We start from the raw sequence: 15,126 nt of genomic DNA, 5'->3' as shown, positions 1-15,126 counted from the left end.
ACAAATGTGTTACAATATGTTTGTTTGCAGTTCTGAGTTGTGTTCTCTAATGCTAACTCACCTGTTGCATATTTATGGTGAATTATTTAAAATACATCTACTAACTGGGTGATATTATGTATTGGTGATGAAGTGAAAGTTGGTGAATTGAACCTAAACATTATCCGACAGGTCTACCTTCCATCATTGAAGTCATTGAAGTCACTGAAGTGTAATTTGATGTGGAGGATTCTACCTGCTTGAAATGAATGAGGACTCTGCATGTTAATTTGAATGCACTTTTAATTTATTCTACAGAGTTACTTTGGAGGCAGAGGGAACTAAACCACTGGAGATCCCAAAGGTCTTAGATGGCCGTCTGTGAGTTTCACTCCTCATCTAGCCCTTTCTGTGATGGAGAATGATAAAGAGAGTAGAAAGAGAGAGAGGTATCAGTGAGAGAAGACTGTAGGTAAGAGCTCAATAAGTGTTACACAAGGTGCTAAACTATTTAAACAAATTTTGTTCTGAATCGTGTAGCAATTTTTTGCTGATAATGACTGAATAGTTTGACATGAATAAGGTTCATTTATTGCTAGCATTCCTTTGCTGCAGTATGTTGGCTTGGAGAGGAAATATGACCATGTGAACAGTCAACAGTTATATTTGTAGGACTGAATGAATAAAAATATGATATCATGTTTTTGGAGAAAAGCTATTTTGCTTCAAGCATCCTACCATAACTAAAACAAACAACCTTATTTTCACTTTCATTTTAGTCCCTTTATTCAGTTCTATATATCAAGTTTATCCTTTCCAAAACTACATAATGCAGCTTACAGAATGTGAGTTTGAGTTTGCTTATCTGAATTACAATAACGGTGGACTAACTAAAAATCACTCATTAATTTATTCACAAATTAATCACTTGCAAAAGAAAATGTGATTCCGAGCCCATGTTCTGCATGGGCAGAACATTCATAAACACTGATTCATTCATAAATACTGAAATCTTATTATGAATGTATTCAGTTTTAAAATGGGAGAGCAAACAAACAGTAGGTAAGTACAGTAGGTAAACGCAGGTTGCAAACCAAGACTTTAACATGCTCTAATGGTTGCACATGAAAAGAGAGGTAATGATAGGAACTGCCCCACAGGCATGAACATGCATTAACAAAAACTGAGTGCTCCATCTAGGATGAAAAAATGCAGTGAGATCAGTCAATTCATTTTTGTTTCCTGACCATCAAGTCTCTTTTGATGTCTTGGTGTGTATTAGAAACTATATTCAATTTTTATTTACCATTTTAGTTAATTCCTTAACGTGTGCCAAAACTAGCATTTCCACTAACCTGTCACCATAAATTAATAAATGATTCATTAATTCACCCGACCTAACCCATAACTTAACACAATGTTTCAAAAATAAAATTGATCTTTATAAACTCTCTGGTCTGATTTCTTTAGTCTGTTTAAAAATAATGAACACTATCAATTCTGGATTTACAGATTGTTCAAAAAATCAAACATCAATTTTAATTGGGTTATATTTAAATGACGATGATGTGATTGAACTGTGATTGTCCTAAGATAGTATATGAAGTGTTGTTTTAAAAAAATCTGGAGGAATCATTAATTAAACAAGGAACTACTGACCTTTGACCCCACATCACGGCTCTTGGCACGCATCTTGTTGACCTGAGACTCAGCGATGTCGGCCCTCTCCTCAGCCTCGTCCAGCTCATGCTGCAGCTTACGGAACTTGCCCAAATGAGTATTGGCCTGCTCCTCCTACGGGATTAAACAAAGACACAAATCACAATATAATGTCACTAGAACGGCCAATGGATTTGGAGGATCTTGGACCAACAAGCTATTGTGGGACTTTGAAAATCTCACAACACTGGTTTGTACCATAAATGGGTCCAAGAAAAGTCATGGAGAGACATTGAAAGCTGAGATATTTAATTTCTTAAATTCTAAACTGCCATCATTTGACTGTGGCATGGCCTTTCTTGTGTTAAACTGAGTGTATAAACGCTTACTCTTTCCATGAAAAAGAGTGATCACCAGGTGAATGGAGCTGAAGGTTATGATCACTAGTAATTTCACCAATTAAATCCACAAATATTTTGCAAAAGGAGGTAAAGTTCAGTATATCATCGTTGTTCCTACTATGTTGTACACTTAGTGTATACAGCACAGATGAGAGATACAGAGATCCAGTCCACACTTACAGCCTCCTCAGCAGCTCTCTTGTAGGCCTTGACTTTCAGCTGCAGCTTGTCAACCAGATCCTGCAGGCGGACCATATTCTTGCGGTCCTCCTCAGTCTGTGAAAATAAAGGGAATGGGAAACAGACTTAAGCCTTCAATATGGAATATTCAGTTTTCCAGTTGACATCCTGATTATCCTGATTATTACAAACCAAAATAATACAAGTAGGAAATGGCAATATTGAGGCACGTGATGGTGGAATATAGAGAATTTTCTGAATATTTTCTTTACCCATGTGAGCAGGGTGTGGAGATGCCTATAAATAGCTTATCCTAAATAAAACCTTAACCAGAATATGAGTTATTACATAGAGCACTATGTGCATTTAAACACACTCATGTGTTGCTAGTCAGTACAGGTTATGGTAAAGGGCTGAAAAGTCACCTGGTATGTGAGTTCCTTGATGCGTCTCTCATATTTACGGATTCCTTTCAGTGCATCGCTGCTCTTCTTCTGCTCCAACTCCACCTCATTCTCTAGCTCCCGCACCTGACAACATCATGACACCCATTATTTTAAATTTGCTGGTGAATAAAAAAGGGGAAAGACAATCAGTAGCTAAACTGTGATTAAGTTGTTGCTACACAGCTACAATGAATAATTTCACAGGAAATTAATTGATGGTAATCCCACGGATGCATACGCAGAAATTTGTGATATTTGTATACTGCCGAATTTCACTTACCCTGGCCTCAAGCTTCTGCACCTGCTTCTTGCCCCCCTTCATGGCGATCTGTTCAGCCTCATCCAGACGATGTTGCAGGTCCTTGATGGTTTGCTCCATGTTCTTCTTCATACGCTCCAGGTGAGCGCTGGTGTCCTGCTCTTTCTTCAGCTCCTCTGCCATCATGGCAGCATCAGTAATGGCCTTCTTGGCCTTTTCTTCAGCATTTCTGCACTCCTGCAGAGCCTCCTCTACCTCAGTTTGAAGTTGGGAAGCATCTACTTCAAGTTTCTTCTTCTGGTTTATCAGGCTGGTATTCTAAATATTTTTGAGACATATAGTATGTGAGAAAAGGTGTGCTGCAATATTTTGGAACCAGTAATGTAATTAATTATTCACTCTGTCCAGAATAACCAGTCATCCACCTGTGAGTGCAGTGAATGAATATGTAATCACTGTATATTACCTGTGAGTGCAGTAGCTGCACCCTCTCACTAACATCCAGCAGCTCTTGCTCAGCAAGTTTGCGTCCTCTCTCAGTTTGCTCTAAAGCAGACCTCAGTTCCTCCAGTTCAGCTTGCATCAGGTTGTTGCGTCTCTCAACAATGGCAATGTTCTCCTTAAGATCATCATTTGCTCGAAGAGACTCATCCAACTGAATTTGGGAATCCTTAATGGAAAGACAATAACATTCTTGAATATAATCAGTTATGAATTAGAAACACCAACACCAAAGTGATCTTTTTCCAATTTACCTTCAGGTGAGCATGAACAGACTTTAGTTGTTTCTGGGCCTCAGCTGCCTGTCTGTTGGCCTGGCTTAGCTGGATCTCCATCTCATTGAGGTCTCCCTCCATCTTCTTCTTCAAGCGGAGGGCCTCATTCCTGCTGCGACACTCGGCTTCAAGAGAGCTCTGCAGGGTGTCAATGTTCCTCTGCAGGTTCCTCTTGCACTGCTCCATCTCCTCATCCTTCTCAGCTAGTTTGCGTTCGATTTCAGCTTTGACTTGATTGAACTCAAGCTGGGCTCTCAAAATCTTACCCTCTTCATGCTCCAGGGAGGCCTGGTAGATCGGAGGGTTCAAATTTATACATAATGGCATGGTACATGTACAAAAAGTGTAATTCATCAAAGAGGGCCTGTACCTCAGCTTCCTCAAGAGCAGATTGGATCTCATTCTTCTCCTGTTCCAGTTGTTTCCTTAGTTTCTCCAGTTCATGGATGCTCTTTCCTCCCTCACCAAGTTGCTCAGTGAGATCAGAAATCTCCTCTGTTGATGGCATGTCAAGTGTCATTATTTAGATAGCTTTACAATGAATGTTATGTGAATATATAATACTGAACACAAATATTTAGATCTTACCCTGTAGATTCTTGTTCTCTCTCTTCATGGTCTCCAATTGGTCCAGAGATTCTTCATAGGAGTTCTTCAGTTTGAAGAGTTCAGTGCTCAGAGCCCTGGCTTCCTTCTGGGAGCTCTCCAGCTCACACTGAGACTCTTCATACTTCTGCTTCCACTCAGACAGGACCTACAGTGGATAGAAAGGCTAACTGTAAGTGTAGTGTCTCACTTGTGCCAACCGAATGGAGACGTAGCACTGGCTGGGGGGTTGGGGTAGGTCCCCTGCCGATGTCAAGTGATTTCTCCCTATAATAGAATAAAACTGTCCTCCCAGGCAGAGAACCTTCCGGATATCTGCTATTCCATTTGAAAGCCCCTGAATCATTTGTAATACAAAGCTAGACAATGTGAAAGCTAGCTCCAGTGGGGGTACTCAGTGGCCACCAATAGAAGACTGTGGTTCAACTGGAAACTGGAAACTCCAAGATGTGAATGTAAGTAAATGTGAAGCAGGACATTGCTGGAAAACAGCAAGCATGATTAGCATGAACTTTCCATGGATAATTAAAGGTTTTAAAAAAAAATGGAGAGGATTAGTCTTAGTCATTTGGTAGTGGTTTTGCTGTTACAAAAAGTGTTACAGAGGCTAAACTAGTATACAGTATATTTCCATACCATTTTTCTATTGGTATTTTTTATATTATATTTATGCTCACAAATACTTAATAGTATACTTCACCTTGTCAAAGTTCCTTTGCTTCTTGTCCAGGGCGGCAGCAGCAGCATTAGACCTCTCCACATCCACCATGAGATCTTCAATCTCATTCTGCAGCCTGTGTTTGGTCTTCTCCAGAGAGGAACATTTAGCATTCACTGCTTCAACAGCCTCCTCAGCATCCTGCAGACGCTGAGCCAGCTTTTTCCTTAAGAAATGAAACATTCAAATAATTTAAAGTTTCTGTGGTTTTGCTTGTTGGGTAAATAAACCGTAATAAACTGGCCCACTATGAATGGCTGCTCAGTCATCTAACAGACAAACTTTTTGTTCGTCTTACATTTTAGAAGGAACATAACACAAACAAAAAGCTGATCTGCTAGACGAAATAAAATGGCTCTTTGGGAATGATAGAGTAAATAATCAAGTTGGATCTTAGACTGTCTTACTTGGCCTCCTCCAGTTCCTCGGTCCTCTGGATGGCATCAGTTTCATACTTGGTTCTCCACTGAGCCACCTCAGAGTTAGCCTTGGACATGCCACGCTGTAATTCAGCCTTGGCCTCCTGCTCCTCCTCATACTGCTCTCTTAGCAGGTCACAGTCATGACGAGCAGACTGCACTGCATGGGCCAAGGCACTCTTTGCCTGTCGGAAGATTTTATACAAATGTATAATATCTTACAAACATACATCAGTTAGGATTCATTTTGCACTAGGGGTAGGTGGCCTGTATTGTCAGAATGCACTGATTCTTCATCACACCTTTGTCTCCTCTTCCAGTTGTCTTTTTAGGTCCTCAATCTGTTGAGTGTAGGACATTTTTCCTCTAGTCAGTTGAGATACCAGAGAGTCCTTCTCCTCCAGCTGCCTTGAGAGCTCACCTAATATTTTGGCAAACATAGAAACATTATTGTCAAATTCATCAAGTAGGCAAGTTAAATAATGAGATATATGATATTATGTCCATTATCTATCATGTTATCATTTTGCATGAGGCAAAAAAGGTACCATTTTCTGTTTGCAGCTTTGCTTTTTGCATATTGAAATCATTGATGCAGCGTTGAGCTTCTTCATATTTAGACTTGTATTCACTCATCTGATCTTCCAAAGTCCTGCATGTCTTCTCTAGATTTGTCTGAAATTAAATGCATCACAGTTTATTGAAACAATATTAATATTTAAAACAGTGCATTAAAAATATATTGTATTACAAAATAATATTTGTGCTGTGGCTAAATTAACAAGAAACTGTTCAGAAATGAATCCAACCTTTGTCTTCACAACATGTTCCATGTTGGAGACCACATCATCCAGCTCCAGTCTGAGCTCACTCTTTTCCTTCTCCAGTTTCTGCTTGACTCTCTGCAGGTTGTCAATCTGCTCCCCCAGGTCAGCAACACTGTCAGCTTGTTTCTTCCTGAGCGTGGCAGCGGTGGCTTCGTGCTGCAGAGTGGCCTCTTCAAGGTCTCTGCGGAGTTTCTGGAACTCAGCCTCCCTCTTCTTGTTCATCTCTATCTGGGCAGCTGTTGCTCCACCAGCCTCCTCCAGCCTCTCACTGATCTCCTCCAGCTCTCTGGCCAAGTCTGCTCTCTGCTTCTCCACCTTGGCTCGGGCAGCTCGCTCTGCCTCAAGCTCCTCTTCCAGCTCCTCAATGCGGGCCTATAAAGAGACAATTGTTTAATTCATAATTGCTATTGAGTATTTTATCAGGTCTGATCTGCTGAACAAGTTCATTACCTGAAGCTCCTTCAGTTTCTTTTGAAGCTGAATACCTATTGCCTGCTCATCTTCTATTTTATTGTTGAGCTGAGCGAGTTCAAAGTCTTTCCTGTGGTGAAATAGTCAGAGTTAGAACAATTGTATATCTGTATTGTCTGTACCTGCACTCTTCTGTCTGTACTGTAGGGAATATAAATGTGTATAGAATAATGTGCTTACTTTTTCAGACGCTCTTCAAGTTGTTGCTTGTCATTCTCCACATCCATTAGGCTCTCCAGGGTCAATTTCAAGTCTCCCTCCAGTTTCCTCTTTGCTCTCTCAAGATCCATGCGAATCTTTTTCTCTTGCTCCAGGGAACCTTCAAGCTGGAGAATATCATGACATAAGGACATAGTCTCATCAAAGCATTGTCTGCAACATGCAAGGGGAATGCAACATCCTACATACATCATCCACTTGCTGCTCCAGCTTAGCCTTGGCCTTGGTCAGAGTATTGACTTTGTCTTCCTCACTCTGCAGGTCATCCAGTGTTTGTTGATGAGCTTCCTGTAAGGCTTTCTTCTCCTTGGTCAGCTTGGCAATGATTTCATCCAGAGAAGCCATTTCCTCAACCAGGTTCTTCACCTACAAATGGAGTATTGAAAGGTTCAATTTGCGCTAATTGTTCATGAGAGTCAGAAAGAAATGAAATAGGGTCATACCTTGTTCTCAGTGGCATGCTTCTCTTTCTCCACCTTAGCCAGAGTTAACTCCAAGTCATCAATGTCTTTTTTCAACTCAGAACACTCATCCTCTAGCTTCCTCTTCTTAGCAGTCAGTTCAGCATTCATCTCCTCCTCATCCTCAAGTCTCTCAGAGAGCTCTTTGGCTTTTGCTTCCATCTGAATTTTGTGCTTGATCAGCCCTTCACATCTTTCCTCAGCATCTGCAAGATTATCTTGCTCCTAATTTGAAATGTTCATTAGATTAAAAACTTTATAAACTTTATAAAACTATAAATTGTGCTGCTATAATACATGCACTATATTTAATATACAATTGCTGGATCACAGTTTTGATATTCAGAATATTCAAAGGAATGCTGTCTGTCATCAAACTTACAGCCTGAACTTGGAGCTGCAGGTCATTCTTTTCTTGGAGAAGAGAGACCATTTTCTCCTCTAGTTCCTTCCTACGAGCCTCAGACTTTGCGTAAGCTTCTTTCAACTTGAGGAATTCTTCCTTCATGTTGGCCATCTCTTTCTCTGCTTCAGCAGATCTCAACAGAGGTTTGATCTTGAAGTACAGCTTCATCCAAGGCCAATTCTTGACCACCATGAAGGCACGGATGTTCCACTGGATCACCAGTAATGCATCCCTGTCAAAGATCAAACAAAATTTACTACTACTAATACCAATACTAATACTAAATCATTACTTTTTTTTTTTCTTTCATATTTTTATTTTCTTTAATTTTAAGCATCTGATTCTTTTGACCTTCGTTCAACAATCTTCTGGAATTCCACTCTTGCCAGTAGACCCCTTGATCTAGCTTGGATTCCAGTGATGATGAGTGACAAACGGTCATCTCTCATCTCCTCCAGTTGCCCAAGGAGACCAGCTTTGAAGAACACCTTTCAGAGATATGAACAGTATCAAAATATAAACTGATATACAGTGTATACAGTATATCGAACAGACAAGTGCTCACACTTTGGGACAGTTGGAGATGCTTTCAATTGTTTGATAGTGTATAGGTGTTTCTTCTTGTCTTTCATGCCATTATATAAAATACAATTTGTGAAACAGGTGTGCATGGTCTTGGGCTTTCTCTTTTATCAGTTACCTTAGTGTGTCCAAACTTGTATTGATTATGATCAATATCCAGAGACCCAAGTAGCTTCTCAGCTCCTTTCCTGCTGTCAATGAACTGGCCCTCAGGGATGGCAGCAGGGTTCAGGATGCGATATCTGTTAAACAACAAAAGTTATAAATTATATTTCCATTTTCTTTTAAAATTACACGAAACTTACATCTTTATACTGTATGGTGATACCTCTGTTTGAAATCTCCATAGAGGATCCTGTTGGGGAAGCCCTTTCTGCAGATCCTGATGCCTTCCAGCACACCGTTACAACGTAGCTGGTGCATCACCAGAGGATTCTCCATGGCCCCAGGATTCTTGGTCTCATTGGGGATGATGCAGCGTACAAAGTGAGGGTGAGTAGACCTCAGGTTGGTCATCAGCTTGTTCAGGTTCTCCTGTTGAAGTAATGAAGTCCTGTGCTTAACTCCCAGTTTAGGTGATCATCATGACATACTGTATCTCTCAGTTTTATATTCAAGATGAAGTCTCAATAGTTTATTTTCATTGAAAAGCAGCCATTCACACATTAGTTTTTATTTACCCTGTGCAAGGCAGATACAGTTTGGAAGGACGAACCCTTCTTCTTACTTCCGCCTCCCTTGCCACCCTTTCCCTCTGTTGATGAATTAGTGTATCTCATTAGATTGCAAAAACAGACACAGACATAAGTGTTTCAATCTTGGTGTTGTCAATAGCCTTATATGACTAATATGATAAGGTATTGATATTGCCAATGAAAGTTAATGCAGTGTATTTTATTTTTCTTACCTGAATCTGCTCCAGAATAATTGGCAAAGAGGTAGGCCAGCATCTTGAGATTAGACTTTTGGTAAAGTCCAACGACAGTTTCATTTAGGGGATCCTTGTTCTTCACCAGCCAGTTGTTGATGTTATAATCAACAGTGCCAGCATAGTGAACCAGGGAGAAATGGGCCTCTGCTCTTCCCTTGACAACCCTGGGCTTCTGGAAGTTGTTGGATTTCCCCAGGTGGTTGTCATATAGCTTTGCTTTAAAGGTGGCATCACTGGCCTTGGGGAACATGCACTCCTCTTCAAGGATGGACATGATACCCATGGGCTGAGGAGAAGAAAATATGAGTGGTTTGAGGAAAAAATAATTAATGGTTAGGTATTTAATGCATCTCTATTGATCACTGAACATGGTATATTCCAGTCTCACCTTTTCAATCAGGTCAATACAGGCCTGCAAATCCATACCAAAGTCTATGAAAGTCCATTCAATTCCCTCTTTCTTGTACTCTTCTTGCTCCAGAACAAACATGTGGTGGTTGAAAAACTGTTGCAGTTTTTCATTGGTGAAGTTGATGCAGAGCTGCTCAAAGGTATTGAACTGTAATGGGACAAAGTATCCATCAGCATAGTCATTTTTCACACATGACATTTTTTTGACTTGCATCAAAGTGAAAAAGAGAGGGAATTAATTAAAATCTTTGTCTACAAATAGACAGAACTCACATCAAAGATCTCAAACCCAGCAATGTCCAGAACACCAATGAAGTACTGGCGAGGCTGCTTGGTGTCCAGGGATTGGTTTATTCTCACCACCATCCACAGGAACATTTTCTCATACACTGACTTAGACAGTGCACCAACAGCATAGTACACCTAGCATGGAACCCAAAATTAATTAATTAACCTTTCTTTTAAGCTTAGTGTTGTAAGTTCCTTCCTTCTAAGCCCAGTGTTGCACCTTCCTTCATCGTGTGAGATACCTCACACTAAGGTCAACTCTTAAATTTCACTCTTACCTGCTGGACATTTTGTCCCTTGGTGACCCACTCATTTCCTACTTTGACTCTTGGGTGACAGAGACCCTTGATGAGGTCAGCAGAGTTCAGGCCCATCAGATACGCAACCTTGTCAGCATCTGAGAAAGTGAAAATGAATTGAATTCCTAAGTAAGTTTAAAATGTCTGAGTCCTGGAATCTTTCATATCCCTGGCTCTCTTGTTTCATGCTTCAGGGCTTCTGAGAACATCTCTCACCTTCAGTGCCGTCAGCCTCTGCCTGCTCTTCACGCTGCTTCTGCTTGAACCTCATGTTGCCATAGTGCATGATGGCACCAATCATCTTGTAAATGCCATTCTTCTCTTCTTGAGTGAAGCCCAGCACATCAAAGGCATCCTAAGTGAGGCAAATGGTATTGGCTATTTTTTCAATATTATTTGTCATGGAATTTGTTCTATCAGAGTATACAGTGGAGAGTGACGAGATAGATGGGAGGGGGATGAAATAGATGGGAGTTGTGAGCTGGATTTAAACCCATGATGGTATGTGCCCACTGATCCACCAGGATCCCACATAACACCGCAGTTGATGCAACATATGAGACATCTGATCTATTCAAATCATTTTAACTCACATCTAAGGACACGCTGATACCGGGTTACCAGTGACATTGGGGAAGTTTCACAATCCCAAGCCAAGAGCAACATGTACAGTAACATGTGAGAAGTCAAAGCAAGATGACTAGATTTTCTGGCTTAAGACTTCTCCAATGGAAAAAAATGGTTTACGTTTCAACCATTTTTTTTCAGTGTATGGTCTAAATCTTTATAAGTGAAAGCTATGAATTGGATCGAAACTATATGCCAGCCAATACTTTTGAGTTTGAATCGGTTTTGTCCATGAAATAGCGGCACGATGCATCTCTACTCACATCAGTTGCCAGCAGCTCTTCAGCATCATTGATGGAAGCTACAGTCGTCTCTCCTTGGGAGATGAAGGCGTAGTCGTAGGGGTTGTTGGTGATGAGTAGCATCTCTGAAAAGCAAAACAGAAATGTCAAGTTTTGTGTGATACAGAGATAATGCGATATTATAACTAGTAGTTGTTACTGTGCTAAAGTACAGTCATCTTTATTTACCAAGCAGTTCAGGTTTCCTCTGAGACAGAATCTGGTAGAAGATGTGGTAATCTCTCTCAGCCTTAAGCTGGAAAGTGACACGGGACTTTTCCAACAGATCTGTGAAGATGGATAGGTTGACAGTACATGTGCATTATGTAGGTAGGTGGGTGGGTAGGTGATGATTGTGACAAAATGATAATGAAGCAGATAAAATGAGTGAAGAGAGAATGCTTACAAGTCTCAATATCAGCAGAGGCCAGCTTTCCACTGGCGGCGAAGTGAATTCGGATGAATTTGCCCTGAAAAATACACAGCAACAACACATTAAAATCTAATAAACACAACACAACGGGCTTTTTCATTACAGACAAGTACTTACAAATCTAGAGGAGTTGTCGTTCCTGATGGTCTTGGCATTTCCAAAGGCCTCCAGAGCAGGGTTAGCCTGGATGATTTGATCCTCCAGGGTTCCCTGAAAGAATACAAGAATACAACGTCAGTTTGAATAGATAAGCAGTTAAGAAAACAGGGTAAGGTGCCTTTACAGATTTTCAGTACATTCAGCATAGTAACCTTTTTGTCAGAGCTTCCTTCCTTCTTCCCGCCTCCAGCTGCAATGCTGGCAAAGTACTGGATGACTCTCTTGGTGTTGACAGTTTTCCCAGCACCAGATTCTCCACTGAAGACAGTTTATATTGTTTGGTTAAACAGGCTACAACTAGGTGACTTACATCATATGAAACTAGCTACGTTTTTTGACTAATCAACAAAAATGTAAGTAAATTAAAGTCACTAGCACCATTATTCACAGTGGATAATGTTGTGTATTATTAGTATTATTACATCTTATTATTACGCATAATCAGATTATTAACCTATCGTATTTAACATTCACTGTACTGCACTGGTCCACTGCTGTTATTAAAACAAGTTTAGTAACTTGTTTCAAATGAAATTACATCACATGACAAAGTTATCCAGTGAATCAGTCAGGTAGCCTATGCATATGAAAACAAGCTGACCAAAACATGCTTAGTGTTATTTAGTTAATTTTAACATCCACAACTGTTCGCTGTTAATGTGCCTAATCAAATAATTAGGGATGCCCCGATATGTGTTTTTGCGGCCGATACCGATATCCAATATTTTCCCACCCATATCAGCCGATACCGATATGTATTTTTGTAAGAATCTCAGTACAAATGCAGGTGCACAACAGGTTAAACTTTTCAGACATGCCTATCTTAAGATAATTAAGTGGTTTTTAAACAAAAGACCATATTAGTTTTATTCTGTTGCTAATTTGACAGTTGTATTAAGTGACACACTCCATATTGGTACTGATATTGGCTACCGATCAGTGCATCCCTACAACTAATCAGATGCATTACAAGGGTTAAGAGGAACTTGTCTACACAAAACTCACAAAAACAAGATTGTAGTATACAATCTTTCATGGAAAACTAATTTGATGCCACTAACTGAAACTCTCACAGTAGAACAGACAATTCTGAATCGAACTCACGTGATGAGAATTGATTGATTTTCTCTGTCTGAAAAAGAGAGGAAAGGATCACAACCTCACAGTAACTTAGGTAGGTACCAGGCTTATTTGGCATTTTTCCATTTCATTTCATATAGTTAAGTTGAAATACCTGTCAGCATGTACTGGTAGGCATTGTCAGAGATGGAGAAGATGTGAGGAGGAGCTTCAGTCCTCTTCTTTCCTCTGTAGGCAACAACCACTTCTTGGTTGTAGACTGGCAGCCACTTGTAGGGGTTGATAGTCACACAGAACAGCCCAGAGTAGGTCTGTAGAGACAGAGAGAAAACCAGCAAAATACTTAGGATAAATCCAATTATATCACAACAGAACTTAAATGGCCATTTCTTCTTTGTTCAGGAATGGTGCACTGTAGTTGTTTTTGATATGAAACGGTATAGTAAGATAATAAGGATGAAAGAAGAAGAAGGATATAGTCCTTAGTTTACCTTAAAATGTTTTTAAAAGTCATAAAGTGATCACTCACATAGATCATCCATGCTGCATAACGCTCTTTGAGGTTAAACAGCACAGCTGGCTCATGGAGGAAGGTGAACATCGCCATGTCTTCAATTTTATCAAACTTTGGTGGGTTCTGAGGGTGAACGTCACACTCCTTCACTGTCACAGTCTGAAAATAGAAATAGTGAGTGTCAGTACACTGGCATTTGAGTTGCTACAAGTGCCTTTTGTAAAATATAGGTTACATGCCTTTGAATTACATCTTCTGGAGAAGCTTAATTACAGTATATTGGAGTACACTATTCTAAGGACTTAGGACAAATTAGCTAGAGTCCTCTCCTCTATCACCACTAGGTGTCTTAGTTAGGAAGCCAGTTGCACCCAGAGCAGCTGTGCCTCGCAGCCTACTAACCTTCCCCCTCTCAGTTTGAGCGGTGACATTGTCTCCCTCTCGGTTGGTGATGGAAGCCTTGACGTACTCCTCGTCAGTGTCAGGAACAAAGCATTCCTTCTTCATGTCAAATTGACGAGTCTGGGCCTCCAGACGCTCCCTGTCTGACTTCCTCAGGTACGGGGCTGCTGCCCCAAACTCTTTCATGGCAGCATCACCCATTTTTCACCTTGTCTACAGAAAAAGAAGTTCAGCTACAATTAGCACTAAAGGAAACTGAAGGACATAAAGTATTCCGTGTGGTGTTATAAAATCAATACATAATTGTTTATTAATTTATCATGTTAATGTGTTATATCATTTTTGTTTTCATTCATCATACTACAGAGTATTCACAAATAATCAGTATTCAAATCAGTGAGAGACAGTCAAACATTTTCACTGCTGAGATGCTCTTACCTTACCAACCCCTACTGAGAAGAGTGAGGTGTAATGGTCCTGAGGAAAGAAATAATGCAAACAGGTGAGAGAAGTTTGTAGTCCGCACAGACACAGGTAATGCTTCAGTTTTAAAACTTAGTCGTCAATGTATAAGCCTTTGTCCTCGCATCTTACCTTGAGATAGAATGGTGACCTATTGGGGGTTTGACCATGTGTTCTCTTTATAAACGAAGCCCCTCTGCCAAATATGGAGGAGCATTTCAGGGGCGAGGAATGTTATTGTGTCTGTTGGGTTGGGGGGTACATGAAGGGAGGGGGTTAATGAGCGGTGGAAAGCAATATAGAAATCAGCGGGTCAGAGTCTTATCAGTAATGGGGTCTCTTGACTGCGCCATATTAGGAGCTCCACGCAGCGCTGCGATTAATCATATATATCCTCAAGCAGGCAGGGGACCGCAGCTCCGTCTTTAAATAGTCAAGGGAAGGAATTCCTTTGTCATCATCCCGAGTGTGCTTGTGCTCTGAGAACAATGCATTGCATGTTGAACATCCGTATCCTAACTTGAGACAGGCAAGACAAGTGACAAGTTTAATGACCAAACCTGGCTTAGATTCATGCCTTCTGAGATTCATATTGATTGTTTTAATCTAATTTAAATCTCATATTTATATGGTTTAAAATGTTGTAAATTAGTTTATATCGTGCTCAACTCTCGGTTCCAATATTACTCAGTTTAAGTATTTATCTGTTTAACTTTAAAAAAAATCTTTACCAGGCAGGTGAATTAAAAATGTTTTACAGTCATTGATGTAGTGGTAAATAAAAAGATGGGTAAATATATGTTATAAAGATTTATGTCAGCCTAAAAAGG

General features: G+C 40.2%; 1 protein-coding gene across 1 annotated transcript; it reads right to left on the bottom strand.

The window, feature by feature from the left end:
• Nucleotides 1–264: 264 nt before the first annotated feature.
• On the bottom strand, nucleotides 265–14,323 carry LOC139917818 (myosin-7-like). The gene is made up of 38 exons (XM_071907017.2): nucleotides 14,273–14,323; nucleotides 13,835–14,047; nucleotides 13,448–13,591; nucleotides 13,073–13,229; nucleotides 12,943–12,970; nucleotides 11,991–12,096; nucleotides 11,797–11,889; nucleotides 11,653–11,716; nucleotides 11,436–11,534; nucleotides 11,229–11,332; nucleotides 10,555–10,693; nucleotides 10,318–10,436; nucleotides 10,025–10,174; nucleotides 9,729–9,899; nucleotides 9,317–9,626; nucleotides 9,090–9,163; nucleotides 8,738–8,943; nucleotides 8,528–8,651; nucleotides 8,179–8,315; nucleotides 7,804–8,059; nucleotides 7,404–7,646; nucleotides 7,150–7,326; nucleotides 6,922–7,067; nucleotides 6,721–6,811; nucleotides 6,253–6,642; nucleotides 5,992–6,118; nucleotides 5,746–5,864; nucleotides 5,432–5,628; nucleotides 5,007–5,190; nucleotides 4,289–4,454; nucleotides 4,071–4,195; nucleotides 3,680–3,988; nucleotides 3,391–3,594; nucleotides 2,946–3,242; nucleotides 2,645–2,749; nucleotides 2,220–2,315; nucleotides 1,639–1,773; nucleotides 265–388 (listed from the first exon to the last, which is right to left on the bottom strand). Exons 2-38 carry the CDS (start codon nucleotides 14,033–14,035, stop codon nucleotides 368–370), a joined length of 5,814 nt encoding a protein of 1,937 aa, XP_071763118.1. The 5' UTR covers nucleotides 14,036–14,047; nucleotides 14,273–14,323; the 3' UTR covers nucleotides 265–367.
• Nucleotides 14,324–15,126: the final 803 nt, after the last annotated feature.

The sequence above is a fragment of the Centroberyx gerrardi genome, chromosome 13 (assembly GCF_048128805.1).
Source record: "Centroberyx gerrardi isolate f3 chromosome 13, fCenGer3.hap1.cur.20231027, whole genome shotgun sequence".
In the NCBI taxonomy this organism is placed as follows: domain Eukaryota; kingdom Metazoa; phylum Chordata; class Actinopteri; order Beryciformes; family Berycidae; genus Centroberyx; species Centroberyx gerrardi.
The sequence above is the reverse complement of the archived record's forward strand: the minus strand, read 5'-3'. Positions and strand labels throughout refer to the sequence as shown.